The sequence below is a fragment of the Atractosteus spatula genome, chromosome 20, assembly GCF_055471065.1.
Source record: "Atractosteus spatula isolate fAtrSpa1 chromosome 20, fAtrSpa1.hap1, whole genome shotgun sequence".
Lineage (NCBI taxonomy): Eukaryota > Metazoa > Chordata > Actinopteri > Semionotiformes > Lepisosteidae > Atractosteus > Atractosteus spatula.
Genome location: NC_142725.1, coordinates 10,675,322 through 10,691,571, shown reverse-complemented (window position 1 = coordinate 10,691,571; position 16,250 = coordinate 10,675,322). Strand labels below are relative to the sequence as shown.

At 36.3% G+C, this 16,250-nt stretch overlaps 1 protein-coding gene across 1 annotated transcript; it reads left to right on the top strand.

Annotated features, from left to right (window-relative positions):
* The first annotated feature begins 7,808 nt into the window (after positions 1-7,808).
* On the top strand, positions 7,809-13,567 carry nmur3 (neuromedin U receptor 3). The gene is made up of 2 exons (XM_088938291.1): positions 7,809-10,545; positions 11,191-13,567. The coding sequence occupies exons 1-2, from the start codon at positions 9,669-9,671 to the stop codon at positions 11,580-11,582; spliced, it is 1,269 nt and encodes a 422-aa protein (XP_088794417.1). The 5' UTR covers positions 7,809-9,668; the 3' UTR covers positions 11,583-13,567.
* The last annotated feature ends 2,683 nt before the right edge of the window (positions 13,568-16,250 follow it).

Below are 16,250 nucleotides of genomic sequence, written 5' to 3'. Positions count from 1 at the left end.
CTTAAGTTCCTTTATGCTACTTCCAGGTGACTCAGATTCTTTAACACAGTTACACCTTTCAAGCCATCCATGTCCTCCAGTTAGATCTGTGAGAGAGCTGCAATTCATGTCTGAGTGTCAATTCACAAACTGTCATCACCACTGTTAAGACCCTAAGTGTCTAGGGGTAAAGGGGTGTAACATTTAGGATGGTTTTGGATGCAGGTGGGTTTCTGGTGAGGGACTTAGGAAGCGTGACAAGAAGTTGTGGTGCAAAAGGGATTTATTTTAAAGTGAATTAGTGACTAGTACAGTACGTACATACTGTAGGACACAATAACAAACAGTGGGGAAGTAGGGGGGAAGTAGGAGAAGGTAGCAGACCTGTGGGTGTCAAAGACACAAAGTTGTTTTAAATGAGCCAGACAAAGAGAGAGGCGGGCAAGGAGAGTTGAGAAGGGACAAAGCAGAGATGAGGAGGATTGTGGGTAAGAAGAAGATTGGATGATAGATTGAAATGAGGAATTTGTGGAAGAGCAAAGTTGTTTTATGCAGCTCTGTCTAATGTCAGCTGAAGAGAAGCTGTCTTTTAGTTATTACACTTTGTATTCAGTGGAAGTACAAAGTGAGTGATCTGATGCATAATCTGTTTTAAAACTAATGTGTCATAGCTAAAAGGGGCAGAAGCAAGTTAAACAAAGACCACCAGCTGGGAACGTTCCTCAGTTTCTTTGAACCCAAGAGAGCAGTTTAATGGGACTGAATCATTATTTAAAGGTTTTAAGGAGGACTTGTTGCTTGCAATTACAGACACCTGGCAGATCAGCATAGACAGACCTAATTCCTCTAAACAACCCTACATAAAGGATGACCTTTAGAGACTGTGGAAACTGCATTTCAGTTTTGATTAAAACTAAATCTGTATCACTGCTTACTGTTTGTGTAATTTATATAAGACAGGGGCCCAAATATTTTTAGAGATTTCCATCCTTTTCCATGTGATTCCTATATGAAACGACATTTACAGTAATTTACGGAAGGATATTTTAACTGTTTTACCTTGGGATTCCCATAAATAAATTATAATTCAAATTTTCAATGAAATTCTAAGGAGCTCAAGTTTTATTAGTTAATAATTTCTTAGAGAATAACAAAACAATGTCCCCTCCACCTCCAAAATCGTCTTAGCAAAGTCATTTTTGAATTGAAGAAAAATAATTTAATAAAATAATACAATAAAAGAAGTACTTAACGAGTGCCTACTAACAGAAAACTTAAACTGTTTACTGTTGGATTGTACTGTACTGTCTGTCACTTACTGTACAAGGTACACAATTAAAACATGCAATCTTAATTGTAAAAGTAAGTGAAAAGGAAACAATTTCTCTGGTAGATGTTTTTGTATAGGTTGTTCAAACAACAAGGTCCATAAAAGTAAAATTTAGGAAAATGATTTACAGGAAAGGTAATATTGGAAAATTAATGTTTTTGGTCTGTTTTCATCAGTTGATGACAAACTGAGAAACTGTCACACAGATTTCATTAAAAGTTCAAAGTCGCATATTTGAGAACAAAATGTCTTATGAAAATATTTATATTATGTGAATGAACTGAACACACTTGAAGTAAACAAAGAAATGTGGTATTCTGTATCATATTTTCCACATGTCCACATTTTAAGTCTATTACATGCTACTTTTTTCACCTGCACATTTACCATAAACACAACTAAGAGTGCTCCTGTGGTTTTAATAAGGTCACATTATTAGGCACTGACCACCACTGAGCTGAAGATTGTTGAATATTGAAAATACAATATTCCTGGTATTCAGCAGTTTGGTGATAGAGCTGGGAGAGGTTTAGGGCACTCATTGATGCTATCTTTGCAGGAAAACAGATCTCTTTATTCAAAAGGGTGAGGCAAAGGATAGGGAGAGGACAATTTGACAGGTTTATCATAAAATTCCAAATTGAGACTGAGGAAATGAAAGGATACAAAGTAAGTAATATTCACTATTAACATGGAATTAAAGCATTCAGGAGTAACATATTGTTCCTTTCAGCTCTTTTACTGACAGGAAGAGTTTACTTTTGAATTATAGTGAATTTAGACTATGCATACATCAAGGAACCAGAATTGTTACACATAAATTATTTTATGTGTGTCCAGCCCAAAAATCTACAATCTTATTTAAAATATAGGTTCTGTATGTTAAACAATAAATTGATCATGTGCAAGGAAACCTAAAAATGAAGAGTATTTGGAAAACTGGATTGGTCTTTCAAGTGTTAAGCTGTGCTGTTTGCATATATGGCTGTTTGCTTAATGATAGTGATGAAAGCCTTTATGAAAATTTTCAACAAAAATATCTCCGAGCTGTATTCATTATGACGTCTGTCAATGCACCTTTGTTGAAAGGAGGTACATTTGACCTTTGCGATTGTCTAGGAGGCAAAAAGGTTAAAAAAGAAAGAAAGTGTGTGTACACACAGTTGAAGGTATTGTTTTTTTAGCTTGTATTTCTTACTGTAATTACTTACAGTAACTTACATACTGTAATTCTTTATTTATTTCAAACGTAAATTACAATCTTAAGGAGTTTCATTTACATTTCCCCTTCATCCATGTAAAGACTTTGCAATTTAAAATAAATATGATTAAATTGATATCATATAAAATTTCATATTTCTTTCAAAGTCAGACTTCCAAAACATAAATATAATCTTATAACAACAATCAAAAATGTAAATGGTTGATAAGTGAGGGTAATGTTGTTCTAATTTTTTAAAGCTCTAGAACACTTTATTTTCTTATCTTACACAGCATATCTCTACAGAAAAGTTCAAAAATATAAATACAGTTATATAGCAGATGCTGAATGGCTGCATCTGTATTTTAAAACATGGATTATACACTTGAATAACAGGATCTACGAAAGTAAGTGTTATACAGCTACTTACAACTGAACCTGAATAAGATGATAAACTACAGTACTGTATATACAGTATACAGTATATTATTCTATACTAATGTAACCTTTTAAACATGAACTGAAAGATTGGAATTAGAGTTTTCAATACATACATGTACAGGTGCACATTATAGTTCCAGAGGATTACATTAAGATACTCTGTACAGGTAATTGAATGACCTGCATTCCCTCAAGAGATTTGGGAATTATTGAAGAAGTCATATGAAAATGTTGTAATCATTTTGAAGTTTAAATTACTAGATCAGAATATGAAATTGAAGCACCATCAGAATTTAATTCTTAAGTCTAACTTGATTACAAAATTTATACATTAATGCGTGTAGAGAGACTGCTATATACAGTTTAGAAGGTGCCCTGTATTCATGACTAAAGATGGCATTATCATCATATTATTGTATATGGTATCCTACACCTCAAAAGCACCCCACAAGAATAAAACTGATAATTTAACACACATTAAAATAATTAAATAATCATATCTTATATTATAATGTTACTGTGGATTGTCAACAATACATAACCTCTATGCAATAAGAAACAGTAAAAAGAAATCGAACAGTAAAAGACAAAGTACAGAATTGAGCTTTCAATGGAGATTTAACATGACTAGCCTTTAACATTCCCTAGCCTGGGTGCAAAACTGGAGACTGTACCCAGGTCACCAAAATACCACATTTTGGTTTTCACTGGACATAACAGGCTAGTGTCTGGGGATCGAAAACTGTTTCAATAAATGTGTGGTGAAAGGAGAGCACAATGTCATTTGGCGACAGGGCCTTAAACCAGAATTTAAACCAGGTGTTAAAACTGGTGTAATAAGGTCACAGGATTTGATCATTTTCAGTAATTATGAACATACTGTACTGTACAGTATATCAATATATTACAACTTGTTTATTGTTTAAATATTTATTGATTACATGTTTATAGCAAAGAATATAATACAAAAGCATGCATAACCTCTGGATTCATTTTGGCAAGCCAAATGAGTTGATGAAAGGTGGTTTTGGAGGTGAAGGAATCACAGTACACCTTAGTAATCTTGCAAATAAACTCTCAAAAGACAGAATGTTGTCAGTGGTAACACCAAACATTATTTACATTCATGCTAGACTGGATCTTATTTCCATTAATAAAAAATGCCCAAATTGTCAAATTTGTTTAGCTGATATGGAGAACCAATCAGCATTACTTTAGTCTTATCAACACAGTGCAGTATATGATGCAGGACATGAACAAAATCATCTCATAATACATCTTAGAAAAAAATATTAAACTTAAGCTTTATGGTGTACACTATACATCCATGTTTGAGAATCCTTGATCATTAATTCACTCTGCTGCCAAAGTGAACTTTCTGTGTAAAGAAGTTCAACATGTACTGTATGTCTGAACAGCCAAGGACAGGGGCTCTAGGACATGATCAATATGAGCTAGCTGAATCCATGTTGCTTTTTAAATAAAATCTGTTGAGTGGGTCCTTTAAACAAGTGCCCTGAAAGATGTTTAACAAGAACATCGCATAGTGAAGTGCTCCTGGCACACTAACTCCAAATAGAAATCTATTAATATTAAACTAGAAGCAACTTTATTACAGCTTCTTTGTTTTGCATTTCTGAGTAGAACATGAAAATTGAATGGAAGAGCTGCATATTCAGAAGTGGTTTAAATCGAATAAATGGAAACACAATAAATGTTTTTACAATGGAAAAATATACTGTATCACTCAGAAAATCAACATAAGAAATGAGGTTTTGTTTTCACGTTTGAATTCAGGAGCCTCTTTTCTATTCAGGTTTATGTTCAAATCTGAATGGATCGTGTGTGAGCATGTAAGTTTGAGCCTTTGATCCCCAAGAAAATTAACGTTCCTCACAAAAGTATTTGAATTGTCTTGCTAGACAGACCCATACCTATTAATTATAGGGAATATTCAGTGACAATATCTAGATAAAAATATTCAATGAGCTTTGTCTCGCTATATACAGGATTACGATCTTTTATGGAAAACTACAGAATCATAAAATTGGAAGATACCTATTCTCAGGTCTGTGAATTGAAAACATATAGTACACCCTGAATACATCATTAATGGATGTTAGGTTTACTCTACAGTGCTTTTTAAATCAGAGGTTTGGGAACTTTCAACAGTCGTCTTTTTTTGGACTCTCTCAAGTGTATCAGACTTATCCGCAATCATTCAGTTGAGGCAGAAACCAGACTCCTACTGTAAGCTCCTTCAAGGACCATCGCTTGGGCCGTTTGGAGGTTCCACCTGGAATTTGAACTCATTCATTCAGTTGTCACAAATGGACCACATGGGACAGGGTGTTTACATTCAGACTTATATGGATTTAAAGCCACATTATGGGAATAATCCTACAAGACTTTTATTTGTATTGCTTACTTCGCTTTTCTCCATCAGCCACTCAACCATCAGTAATGGTTACTCTCTACCAGGTGATGTACCATGTCCTCGTCACATTACCAGGCTGACCTCAGCGTTTCTACTCCTTCCTGGTCTGTGCAGCCTCTTCCACAGTCTCTTTATACTATTACAGTCTTTTCCATCAAACCCCAGATCTGTGTTCCTTTGAGGACTTGCATAGTGTATATCCAAACCTTGTGCTTCACAAGCTCCGTCATTGAAGAATTCTGTCTCTGTTTTATGGGGTTCCTTTAACCTCTTTTGGGGTCCTGTTAGCCTTATCCTCATGGGGCTTGCTGCCATTCTTTCAGTCAGGTTGCATCATATGCAACTCTCAGTGGCTTGTCTGGAGTATTATGTGTGAGCAACTTATTATTTGAGAGCCATTGTTTGGATATAGTTCAGCAGGGGAGAAATTGGCTTGGCTGTTGTCTTGCTGTTTTCTTCTTTCCTGAACTTAAGAACTTCCATTAGGTAACTTTAGTCACACACACCAAAATGTGTGTGAATGTCAGACACAGACCCCACATAGATGTGCAAGATCCCACACACATTTGAGGCTTTGTCCTTGGTGTAGAACAATGTCACTTCCTCTTCTTTCTGTTCATGGACACATCCGAACAATGCAGCAGAAAGACGGCAGACTAGGAAGTGATCAGTACAGTATATGCACTTAACAGCTCAGTTGTGTGCCTTGTCTGTAATTGAGAATACATGTGAAAAAACTGTTGATGCAAAGTGCTATAACAGGCTTTATATAGATTTATTCCAGCCTCACTGAGCAACAGCAGCCCTTGTGATTTGACTGCTAAGATTTGTTTTAATTTGTTCCTTATAATTCGCTCTTCATTTCTGAGGAAAGCATCATTGTCATCCATGTTCGCAAAAAGTATTCATCCATGCTGGTTAAAGACTTATACTGCTATATGCACAATAGTGAAATAAAAGCCAGTAGTAAGAATTGGTGCTTCCAGATTGGTGGGGTTGGGGACATCAAAAAGGATAATTATTTTTTTCAAAAAAAGCTGGCAATTGAAAAAAATAAATGTTTGTGCTTCACCAATATCGGTATCCAAAACATGCTCTAAAACATAAAATTGTTAAGATAATTGTTTGGACACATGATGTAAATGAATTTTTTTTAAAAATTAAAATAAGCTTGGTTTTTGATAAGTAATCGCCGGATTCAAGATTAGATAGCGAGAAGTGCCTTTTTCTTTACATCTTTGTGGATCGATTTTAATATTTTGTAAATTTTGTAATTCTGTCCAAATAAACATTGTAGATAGTGTACATTTCAGGACACCTCATAACTTAACAAGCATAAACTGTTCTTAAACTGCTATTTTTTATTCCCGCCTTGTAAAATCAGCATGTGAACCAAAGGACAATTTAGCAACGTTTCTGTTTCAGAAGGGCTGTTGGTGTCACGCGTAGATGAGGGCAGTTTTCTTTTGTAATTGTATTTGAAGTGCGTATTTTTCATTCCGGGTTGTCATACTGTGACCTTTAGTTCCCTATCATTTTTGCCAAGTGCAAAGATGAGATCATTTTGATGATAAGCTCTTCGGGCCTTGGTGTGTAATCATCATCATTTGTGATGTGATTCTGTTCTGAATCAATAAGTATTTTTCTGCTCAGGCTTGTGTTCATTCTGTGCCTCACAAAAAAAGGAACTTTGTCATTTGCATTCCTCTGAAGAATAACAGCTGATTAGAACAAAACTACATCTTCAAGTTCATGCTATAAACATGCTATTCACAAACACAAAAGTAGGGCTTCATCTGCCTGTTATTTTTAGATTGCAGAGAGAATATAATAAACCTTAAAGTGTTGTCATCATCTTATTTGAATTAATTTGGGACACTCAGAACACTTCTGTTACTTGATTACCAAATGTAAAATCCAACTGTAGTTTTGTGGGACATGTTTGTTTCATTCCTTTTTTTCCATGGCCATATACCAGTACCATCACTAACTTGAAAAAGGGTTATACGTAGAGTTATAGGTTTCCTATTGTAATGATAATTGTTTAATTTGACAAAAGACAGGATGAAGATTACAGAGTTTTGTTGTGATGTATCCTTTTGAAGATGAGGTGGACATTTCACAGTTCAGAGAAGTACACAGCCAAATGAATATATATTTAAGAACTGAAAGAACAGCCTTGATAAAATTATTTATTGAAGATGTTCACAGTGCTATCGAGATGTAATCAATTCCAAGGGGGGCAGGGTATGTTCAAAGGGTCAAGAATCAATGTTAGAAGACCAAGGGAACAGAAGTGCCACGCCCATGCTGGGAAAATGCAGTGTGACATGGACACCAGTGGATCAGAAGTGTGCGCACAAATGGCAGGCAGCCACCTCACTGAACCCAAAAAAGAATTCTAGCAAGGCAAGAGCCAGGGAAAATCCAGGCAGACAGGGGAGCAGAATCAGACGGTCTACAGGAAGAACTCAGGCAGACAGGAAACAGGAAGAAAGCAGGGAGGACTCCACTACGAATTGTTGACTGGTGGTTCATTAGTGACACAATGCTGGATTGCCCAGAAGAAGCTAATCAGGACTTAAATAACACTGACCACCTGATGCAATGCGACTTCTCCTTGAATTTAGGTGCTCCACATATCCTGCTGTCTCCCTGGCAATTGGTGTAAAGCTGGTAGGAAGATGGAGGCATGGCACATGGCCACTACAGGTGCAACACGACCCACCACTTTTCTGCAGGACAGATAACAAAACTGTTCATGTGCAATACAGGATCTTGCAACACTTGTTTCCATTAAGAGCCATCTCGTGGTGCCAGCTACAGTAGCTGTAAAGTAAGAGTTTTGTGGAAATGTAAGCATAAAAAGTTAGCGTACAAAACTGTACTGACATTTAATTTGACAAATGAAAATCATTTGAGGAAGATCAAGTAATTCATATCCTTAAACTTCACTTCCTATTGGCAGCTAATTCATGTATTTTCTTTGAGGGGGATTGAGTCTCCATCACAGATTGCTCTAAATATCTGCCACAAATTGTTGATGTTTCTGTCAAAAAGTATGTCATTTGCCACCTTGTAAAAGTCAACCTACAACTACCATCTTTCTTAAGTGTCTAATTTTATCAAAACATCTGTTTTTGGAGTTTGGGTATGACATACTGTACATGATGTGAGCATATCATGATAAGCTGACAGAAACTGTAGAACTGACCTACTTTTTACATCAGGAAACACATCTGGCTAATTCTATGTTTTTATATGAAATGACTTTCTAGGGCATCTGAAAAGTACTGTAATTACAGCTATTCACGATTTCTGATTGAAGAGTTTGTCCATTCAACAATTCATTTGCAAATTTTGAAAACGTCTGTCTGGTAAATGTGCAAAAATGGAAACTCTTTTCAATTAAAGGTGTTTAACATAATAAAGGTTTTTTTTCCCTGCAGAAACAGGAGAAGAATATTATGAAATGATCAGGTCTTCATTTATTCAGAAGCACCTTTGGCAGTGCTACCCACTGTATGGTGAAACAGTGATTTACAGCAAAGGTCTGAAGAAATTATTTATATGAAAATATTACAATAAGAAATCTGATTAGAATATTTCCAATTTGAAGGAAGAAACCAATCAAGACATCATATAGACTAAATCTGTGTAGTATTTAATGGGCAACAAATTTAGAGTAGGAGATTCTTCTTCTCTAAGGAGAATAAATGTATGGAATATGTTGGTGCTACTGTAGCTCTTTGTTTTTGGAACCTTTCCAGGTTCTTAGCAAATGGATGTTAACAGCAAAGTGTGTGGTCACAGTGTTTACTGTTTTTGCACTTGTCGTCTTTCATGTTACAGTATACATTGTAATTCTTGGATTTGTAATTGTTTGCATTATTGTGGAGAGCCAAGCTTTAAAAAGCAAGACTGCTCCTGAATTGCCACAGTGTAAAATATTGGGAATCATTGTCAGAAAGAATAATTTCAAAATGAGGGCTCGAAATGTAGAAGGCAAAATTTGAGAGTTGGTTATTTCTTATTCAAAAATAATAATTTTATTTCTCCTTTTTACAGATTACGTTGAAGGGGATTATTTTTGAAGGCTGCAAATTTTTACAAGAATGATATTGTTGAAGCTCACTTTGGATCAGATGCTACTGATGCATCATTATAGCTTTGAAAACATAACTTAATAAATTGCATCAACTGGTGAAAAAATAAAGCTGCCCCTTCCTGAGATAAAAGCAACTTCTGTTTTCCAATAACAGCACCTTGCACTTGTTACAATGTCACACTATAGATTAGAGGACTTGTTCCAGAACTACTCGGAACTCAGTGGTATTTCCGGTAACTCCACCATTCTCAATTCAACTCTGAATGACACTGGGCCTCACCAGCACTTTGCAATTGAAGAAATTCTCCTGAATGTTCTTGGTCCTAAAAGATCTTCCTTCTTCCTCCCTGTTTCCCTCACCTACCTCCTAATCTTCATAACAGGAGTGGCAGGCAACCTTCTTACCTGCACAGTGATAGCCAAGCACCAGAAAATGAGAACTCCCACCAACCTCTATCTGTTCAGCTTGGCTATATCTGATCTCCTGGTTTTGCTCTTTGGAATGCCTCTGGAGATATACGACATGTGGCAGAATTATCCTTTCCCTTTCGGTGAAGGAGGGTGTTACTTCAAAACTTTCCTTTTTGAGACGGTCTGCTTTGCCTCAGTGCTCAATGTGACCGCTCTCAGTGTGGAGAGATATATTGCAGTCGTTCACCCGCTCAAGACCAAGTACGTCATGACAAACACCCATGCCAGGAGAGTCATCACTACTGTTTGGGTGGTTTCCTTAATCTGTGCTATCCCCAATACCTCTCTCCATGGGATTTACTACCTCTACCTCCCTAACAAGGAGAAGATACCAGATTCAGCCATGTGCAGCCTGCTGAAACCCACATGGATCTACAATCTTGTGATTCAGATCACCACTGTTTTCTTCTACTTCATCCCCATGACCATAATTAGTGTTCTCTACTTGATCATAGGCTGCCATCTTAACCGTGAGAAAAAGTTCCCAATTGGCAAGTTGGGGAAGAATTGTAGCACTAAAACCAGCTGGAAGATTCACTTAGAGAGTGGGAGACGCAGGCAGATCACCAAAATGTTGGGTAAGTAGGTTCTGCGCTACTGTATCTTGCCACTGAATGAATCAAATGCTATTTGCTGAAATGTATTTTTGACAGTATTAACCTGATCAGTTGTTCTGATCCTTTAAAAAAACAGCTTTCACATACACGTGTTCATTACTAAACATGCTCCATAATCTCCTTCCTTAAGTGTAATTATAGTATATCTTTGGCACATGCTATCTAATGTTGTGTCATGGTGTCTGAAACCAAGTTATGAAAACCTGTTCTAATCAATTAAAGAGACTAGTAGTATACCTTGCAAATAAAGGTGATCTTCATTACTGTATAATCTAATTATTATAAGATTCAATTTTATTTCACAATGACACATAATCCATGCACAATATTGTATTTATTGTCTGTGGTTTCTGTTTACAGTATGTCGGAAAATCTCACTTTAGGTTTTACTTTAATGGCTAGAAATTAATATCATTTTTGACTTTTTGGCTGATCAAACACTGTACATTCTATCAAATGAGCTCCTTCAGGCAGGCTTATTCTATTCTAGATATTTTGAGCAAATATCTTTCATATCTAGAATAATTATTTAAGAGAAGCCAGGGATTTACGAGGTAATGGTTGACCTCCTGGTAATTTATTATTGTGTGTGTCTTTCTTGCACAGCCGTAGTGGTAGTGGTGTTTGCTATCTGCTGGGCTCCCTTTCACACGGACCGTCTGCTCTGGAGTTTCATCACGCAGTGGACAGATGTCATGCACACTGTGTTCCAGTATGTGCATGTCATTTCAGGGGTCTTCTTCTACTTGAGTGCCGCTGTCAACCCTATCATCTACAACCTGCTCTCCACCCGCTTCAGGGAGCGCTTCAGGGAGCTAGTGTGCAGCAACCAAGGCAGCACAGCCTCTCACAACAGCTCCCCGGCCTTTTCCAAGATCCTCAAGAGCACGTCTCTTATTTACCATGTCCCAGTGAAGCAAGAGGTGCCCAAGTACCTGCAGCCTTCCATGATTTCCCACCTGAGCTGGGAACATGAGGATGAAACCACATATATGTAAAGCTGCAGAAAAATGCTCTTGGTGTTTTTTTTTTTTTATCTTTCAAGCCCACCACTGGGTAAAGAAAAATAAAACTGCTTACTGTTTCTTTCCAGAGGATCCAGAAATGGGCCTGAGGACTCTAGTGGAATCTCACAAAAAGTGTAGATCTCTGGGCAAAAAGAGAAATTTCAGGGACCCTCCCCACTAAGATTATATCATAACATTTGTCATGCTATGTCTCAAGAAGGACAGACAGTCTTGGGATTCTTCAAAGGAAGACTTGCATAGTGCACGTGGAACATTTAGTAAGGTAAAAAAATATATTTTTGCTCTCCAAAACCACAGCAAAGGTTTTCCTCTGTTCCAGTATTGGATCAGGTTAGGTCAACATAAGAAGTCTTCATGGGCCAAAAAGGTCTTTCCTTAGTCCTTTTAACTATGGCATGTGAACTTTTAGCTCAAGGTATTTTTGAAAATGAATTCCACCGGAATATTCCCCATGGGAAATGCCTGTCAAAATATATGTTTTTGATTATTAGTGACACTGCTATACAATCTGTTCTAGACTGCTGCATTCAGAAGAAAACAACACAAATGTTATAAAAGCAAGGAAAAAACTAGAAGAAAAGGATATAAATCAGAAATATAAAAAATTCCTTGCACATTATTTAGACTACTTAACCATTCTTTAAATAGTTTCATCTGTCTAGACTCAAAAGCGGCACTGGACTCTTTCTATAATGCCTACTGCCTGCTAGATCCAGCCAATTGATATTTGTTTCTGTATGATGTTTATCAGTCATCTCAGAGATAGAGTCAATCACTACGCTTTTGCAAAACCTGATTTTTAAACCATTTGTGGCACATGGCTTTATCTTTCACTCTTAAAGACTGTCCTGTCACTGTCCCTCTGGAGTTTTCACTATGTCATTGGCTAAAGTACTAAAAGCGTTCTACTGTACTTTGTTTTTAAATGTTCTGAGGTCTGACCCTTTATTTTCTCGTTTCTGTTAGTTTCAATACTATCGCAATTTTTCTGATGGGCTGCTAGTTCCAACACAGGATACAAATACAAGCTCTTGGGAAAATTTGTTTTGTTGACAGTGGAACAAATGTGTACTTACATGTTATCTATGTACTGTATATTTGGGTACATGTTTTTTATATGTGTGTTTAGAAATGTTTTATTTGAAAATCTAATGATTTTTGCTGAATCAATGTACATGTATGCCACTGTGATGATGAGTTTCTGAGAGAGCTTTTTAGCTTTCACTTGCCAGTAGTTTATATTTTATGCTTTATCTGGATTATTAACCACCAGACCTCCTACATGGAGAACAGACACAATTGCTGCTTTATTTATCGAGTTGAAATCTGTATGTTGAAAACACTCTCACTGCCTTCTTCTGGTTCCCTAGAACTGGAAAGGTTCGCCTAAACTGAGGACTATATTAAAGTACAACTTCAGCCCACCAGACAGTCATAAATATTAAATCTAATGCCTGATGGAAGCCTTCAATACAAACAAAAGTTGCTGCTTTTACAATTTTATGAATTGTGGGTGAGTCCAGATGTTGATTTTAAACTCAGCCTTATTTGTTTACAGATAAACATTACTGTGACTTTAGTTTTGCAGTATTACAGTGTAGATGTTTATTACATGGTGGCTGAGTGCCATTGTGATATACAGTAGTTCTATATTTTTCAAACCTGTTTCTGGAATATACTGTATGTCTGCTAAATAGTCTGTTGGAAACATAGCTACTGTATGTGGGACTATTACTTTTGTGATCACTGTAACTCAGTCTAATGGTCTGGTTAGAACTGAATGCACAATGAAGTTTTTTAACAAGTCCAAAGTGTAGTTAATTTATATCTGACCATAGTTCTCAGAATCTGAATGTACCCTTTATTGATGACAGCTCATTTATTGGCGTTATCAAGTGTTGTGATTGTACTATATGTACACATCTGTAAGAAGTTATAAATAAATTACATTCTTTACAAAGTCTGATGATTGAACAGGAAAATGCAAATGCAGTACACATTCTTGATTTGGATATCTTTGCACAGTGCAAACTATGTAATGCAAACCACTCAACAAAGCCTTACAGGTTTTAGTGGAATTTATCATACAACTGTTATTAGAAGCATAACAATAACAAATATACCTGAAATTAGAAGACAGGCTTACTATATTTTGGAAATCTTTTTAATATATACAGTAGTTGTTATTCTCATTAACTTATTACATTATTTTTGTTTTCTGAAAATTGTAAAAAAAAAACAAGTGTTTTATACTTTCATGAATTAAAGAAATGAATACATTTAGAAGAAATATGTTTATCGCTTATTCATACAGCTTTAGTTTTCTGGCATATTGTACAGGTTTTCAAATAAATCACAACTATGTATCCTTGGATTTTCAACATATCTGTAAATGAGTTTTATTTTTCATATTGAACTTTGAAAAACTATAATTTCTTTAGATGGATACCATGCGACGGACATCAGACAACACATATTGTATATATTGCATTGCTTCTTGTAATAATATTATACTATAACAATTGAACTGCAAAGGTAACAAACCAAAAAAATAAAGTATTTCTATGGATCTGAAGTAATTTTAGACCACATACGTTCATCCAGTAGGTTGTGTAATATCCTTTAATCTGGTTAGAAAACTTTTTTAGATTTTTATTTTAGAACTTTGATTCACATTTACCCTAGACAATAAAAAACAGAAATATTACTTGAGAAAAAATGGGATAAACATTTACATTATTTTTTGTTTTTATTTTTTCATCTGGGATCAAGGTTAAAATAATAATAGTTTATAAAAACAGAATGTAAGATTACTATCTTCCTAAATCCACAAGTCGCCAGTAAAAAGGATCTGTTTATGCATTTACAATTCACCACGATTTGTATTTTGAATAAGAAAAAGAACAAATAGTATGCGTTACAACCATGACTCTCTTATAATCTTGCCACTACCCACTGAGGCAGTTCCAGTAAAAAACTCCCATGGCTGACAGAAATAATTTACAGAAACAGCATGGTGCATGATTAGTATGATTTTACAGGGAGTTTTAAGGTCTGTGTTTTAAAAAGACATTTCCTTCAGGCTGGAGGTTTCCCCTAATGGAACTGTGTTCCTGAAACAATTCTTCATGTGTGCGCAGTTCCATAGCCTCCTTCATGCTGTGCATGTTCAATTCCTGGCTTCCGAATCCACCAGTGCTTTGCTTCTGAATCTGAATGACTTCTCCAGTTCATTCAGCACCTTACATATATTTCCAAATCTGAATTTCAGGGCAAATGTAAACAGGTCATTTGCAACATCAACAGGAAAGCATTAACCAGTTATCAAAATGGTACATATGGATAGTACGGTATCTTAAATGTTAAGCAGGATTAAAATAAAAAATGGTCCAAACTTCAATGTTCCTCCCCAAATAGCGTCGATCGTATGTAGGACTGAAGTCTCTGTTCTACTGTAGACAGACCTGTACCTACAATTGAATCTCATTTTACTTATGGCCAGAAAACCTTCCTATAACATATTTCAACAATGAAGGGAAATGTACAGGAAATACAACAGAAGTGCCCCATTAAAATTTATTTCACAACTCAATTGTCAAATGTGGTATAAAAGCATTAATGGAAATTTGCAGAATGGAAAATGATGTGCTGATCACTCCACTTTCAAATAAATGGAAATGCTTGCCATAAAAGGTCGAATGTTTCCAAGGGTAATGCTAACACAGAGAAAGTATTTACATGCACACTGATTTTTTTTTTTACTTCCCAGGGATGTGACAGCATAAAGCTTGCTGACCTTCCTTAGTTGGTGCATCTACTACTAGATCACCATGGGTGAAGGGTTACTTCAACAGCTAATGCTAATCATGCTGTTTGATATAAAATGTGGACAGTTTGTTAAACGAATGAATAATTCCAGTGCCATCTTATCTAAATTACCAGGCAGATAGGAGTACAGATGTTGGCACTCAGACAAGAAGCTTATTTACATAGGCGTGTAGGTGAATTGAATGCAAATCTTTTCTTGCATGAGAAATGGAGAGTGTCCGTTGTAGACTACAGACAGGTGCTTTTAGGTTAACCCTTTGTCACACTACAGGACTCGACACGACTTCTAGTCGGAGAGCTTGTCAAATTTAACAACTGCAATTGCTGAATCTTGCTGCCTTTTCTGTTCTAGAGATACAACTAGGAATCGCAAAGGGTGACTAATTACACAATTCCTTCACGACTTTTCATCACGGTTCCAAATCTCGTGTTACACCGCGAAAGTACCGTGAGGTCACCTCATTTTGGCAGCCAGTCAACGTGGAGCTCACTGGAATAAGAGGAGGAGCACTGCACGAAAGTACAACAAATATGAAACGACAAACACGAAACATCGAACAGACATCTGTGCTGGCTCCAAAGTTTGAGGAGCCTCTCCTCCATTTTCACAGTCCAAAACACTCGCTTTCCTTCTTTCTTTGCAGCTGCATTGTATGTATTGTACTTCCGGTTGAGTGCTCATTGGATGTTGACTGTCGCAGACACAAGAGCCCACCCCTATGACCAGTTTGATTTTCTCATAGCGAGTCCCAGAGAGTGGTAGGGGCTGTTAAGAGCGCTATGACTGACGGTAATGGGCGCGCACTGCAA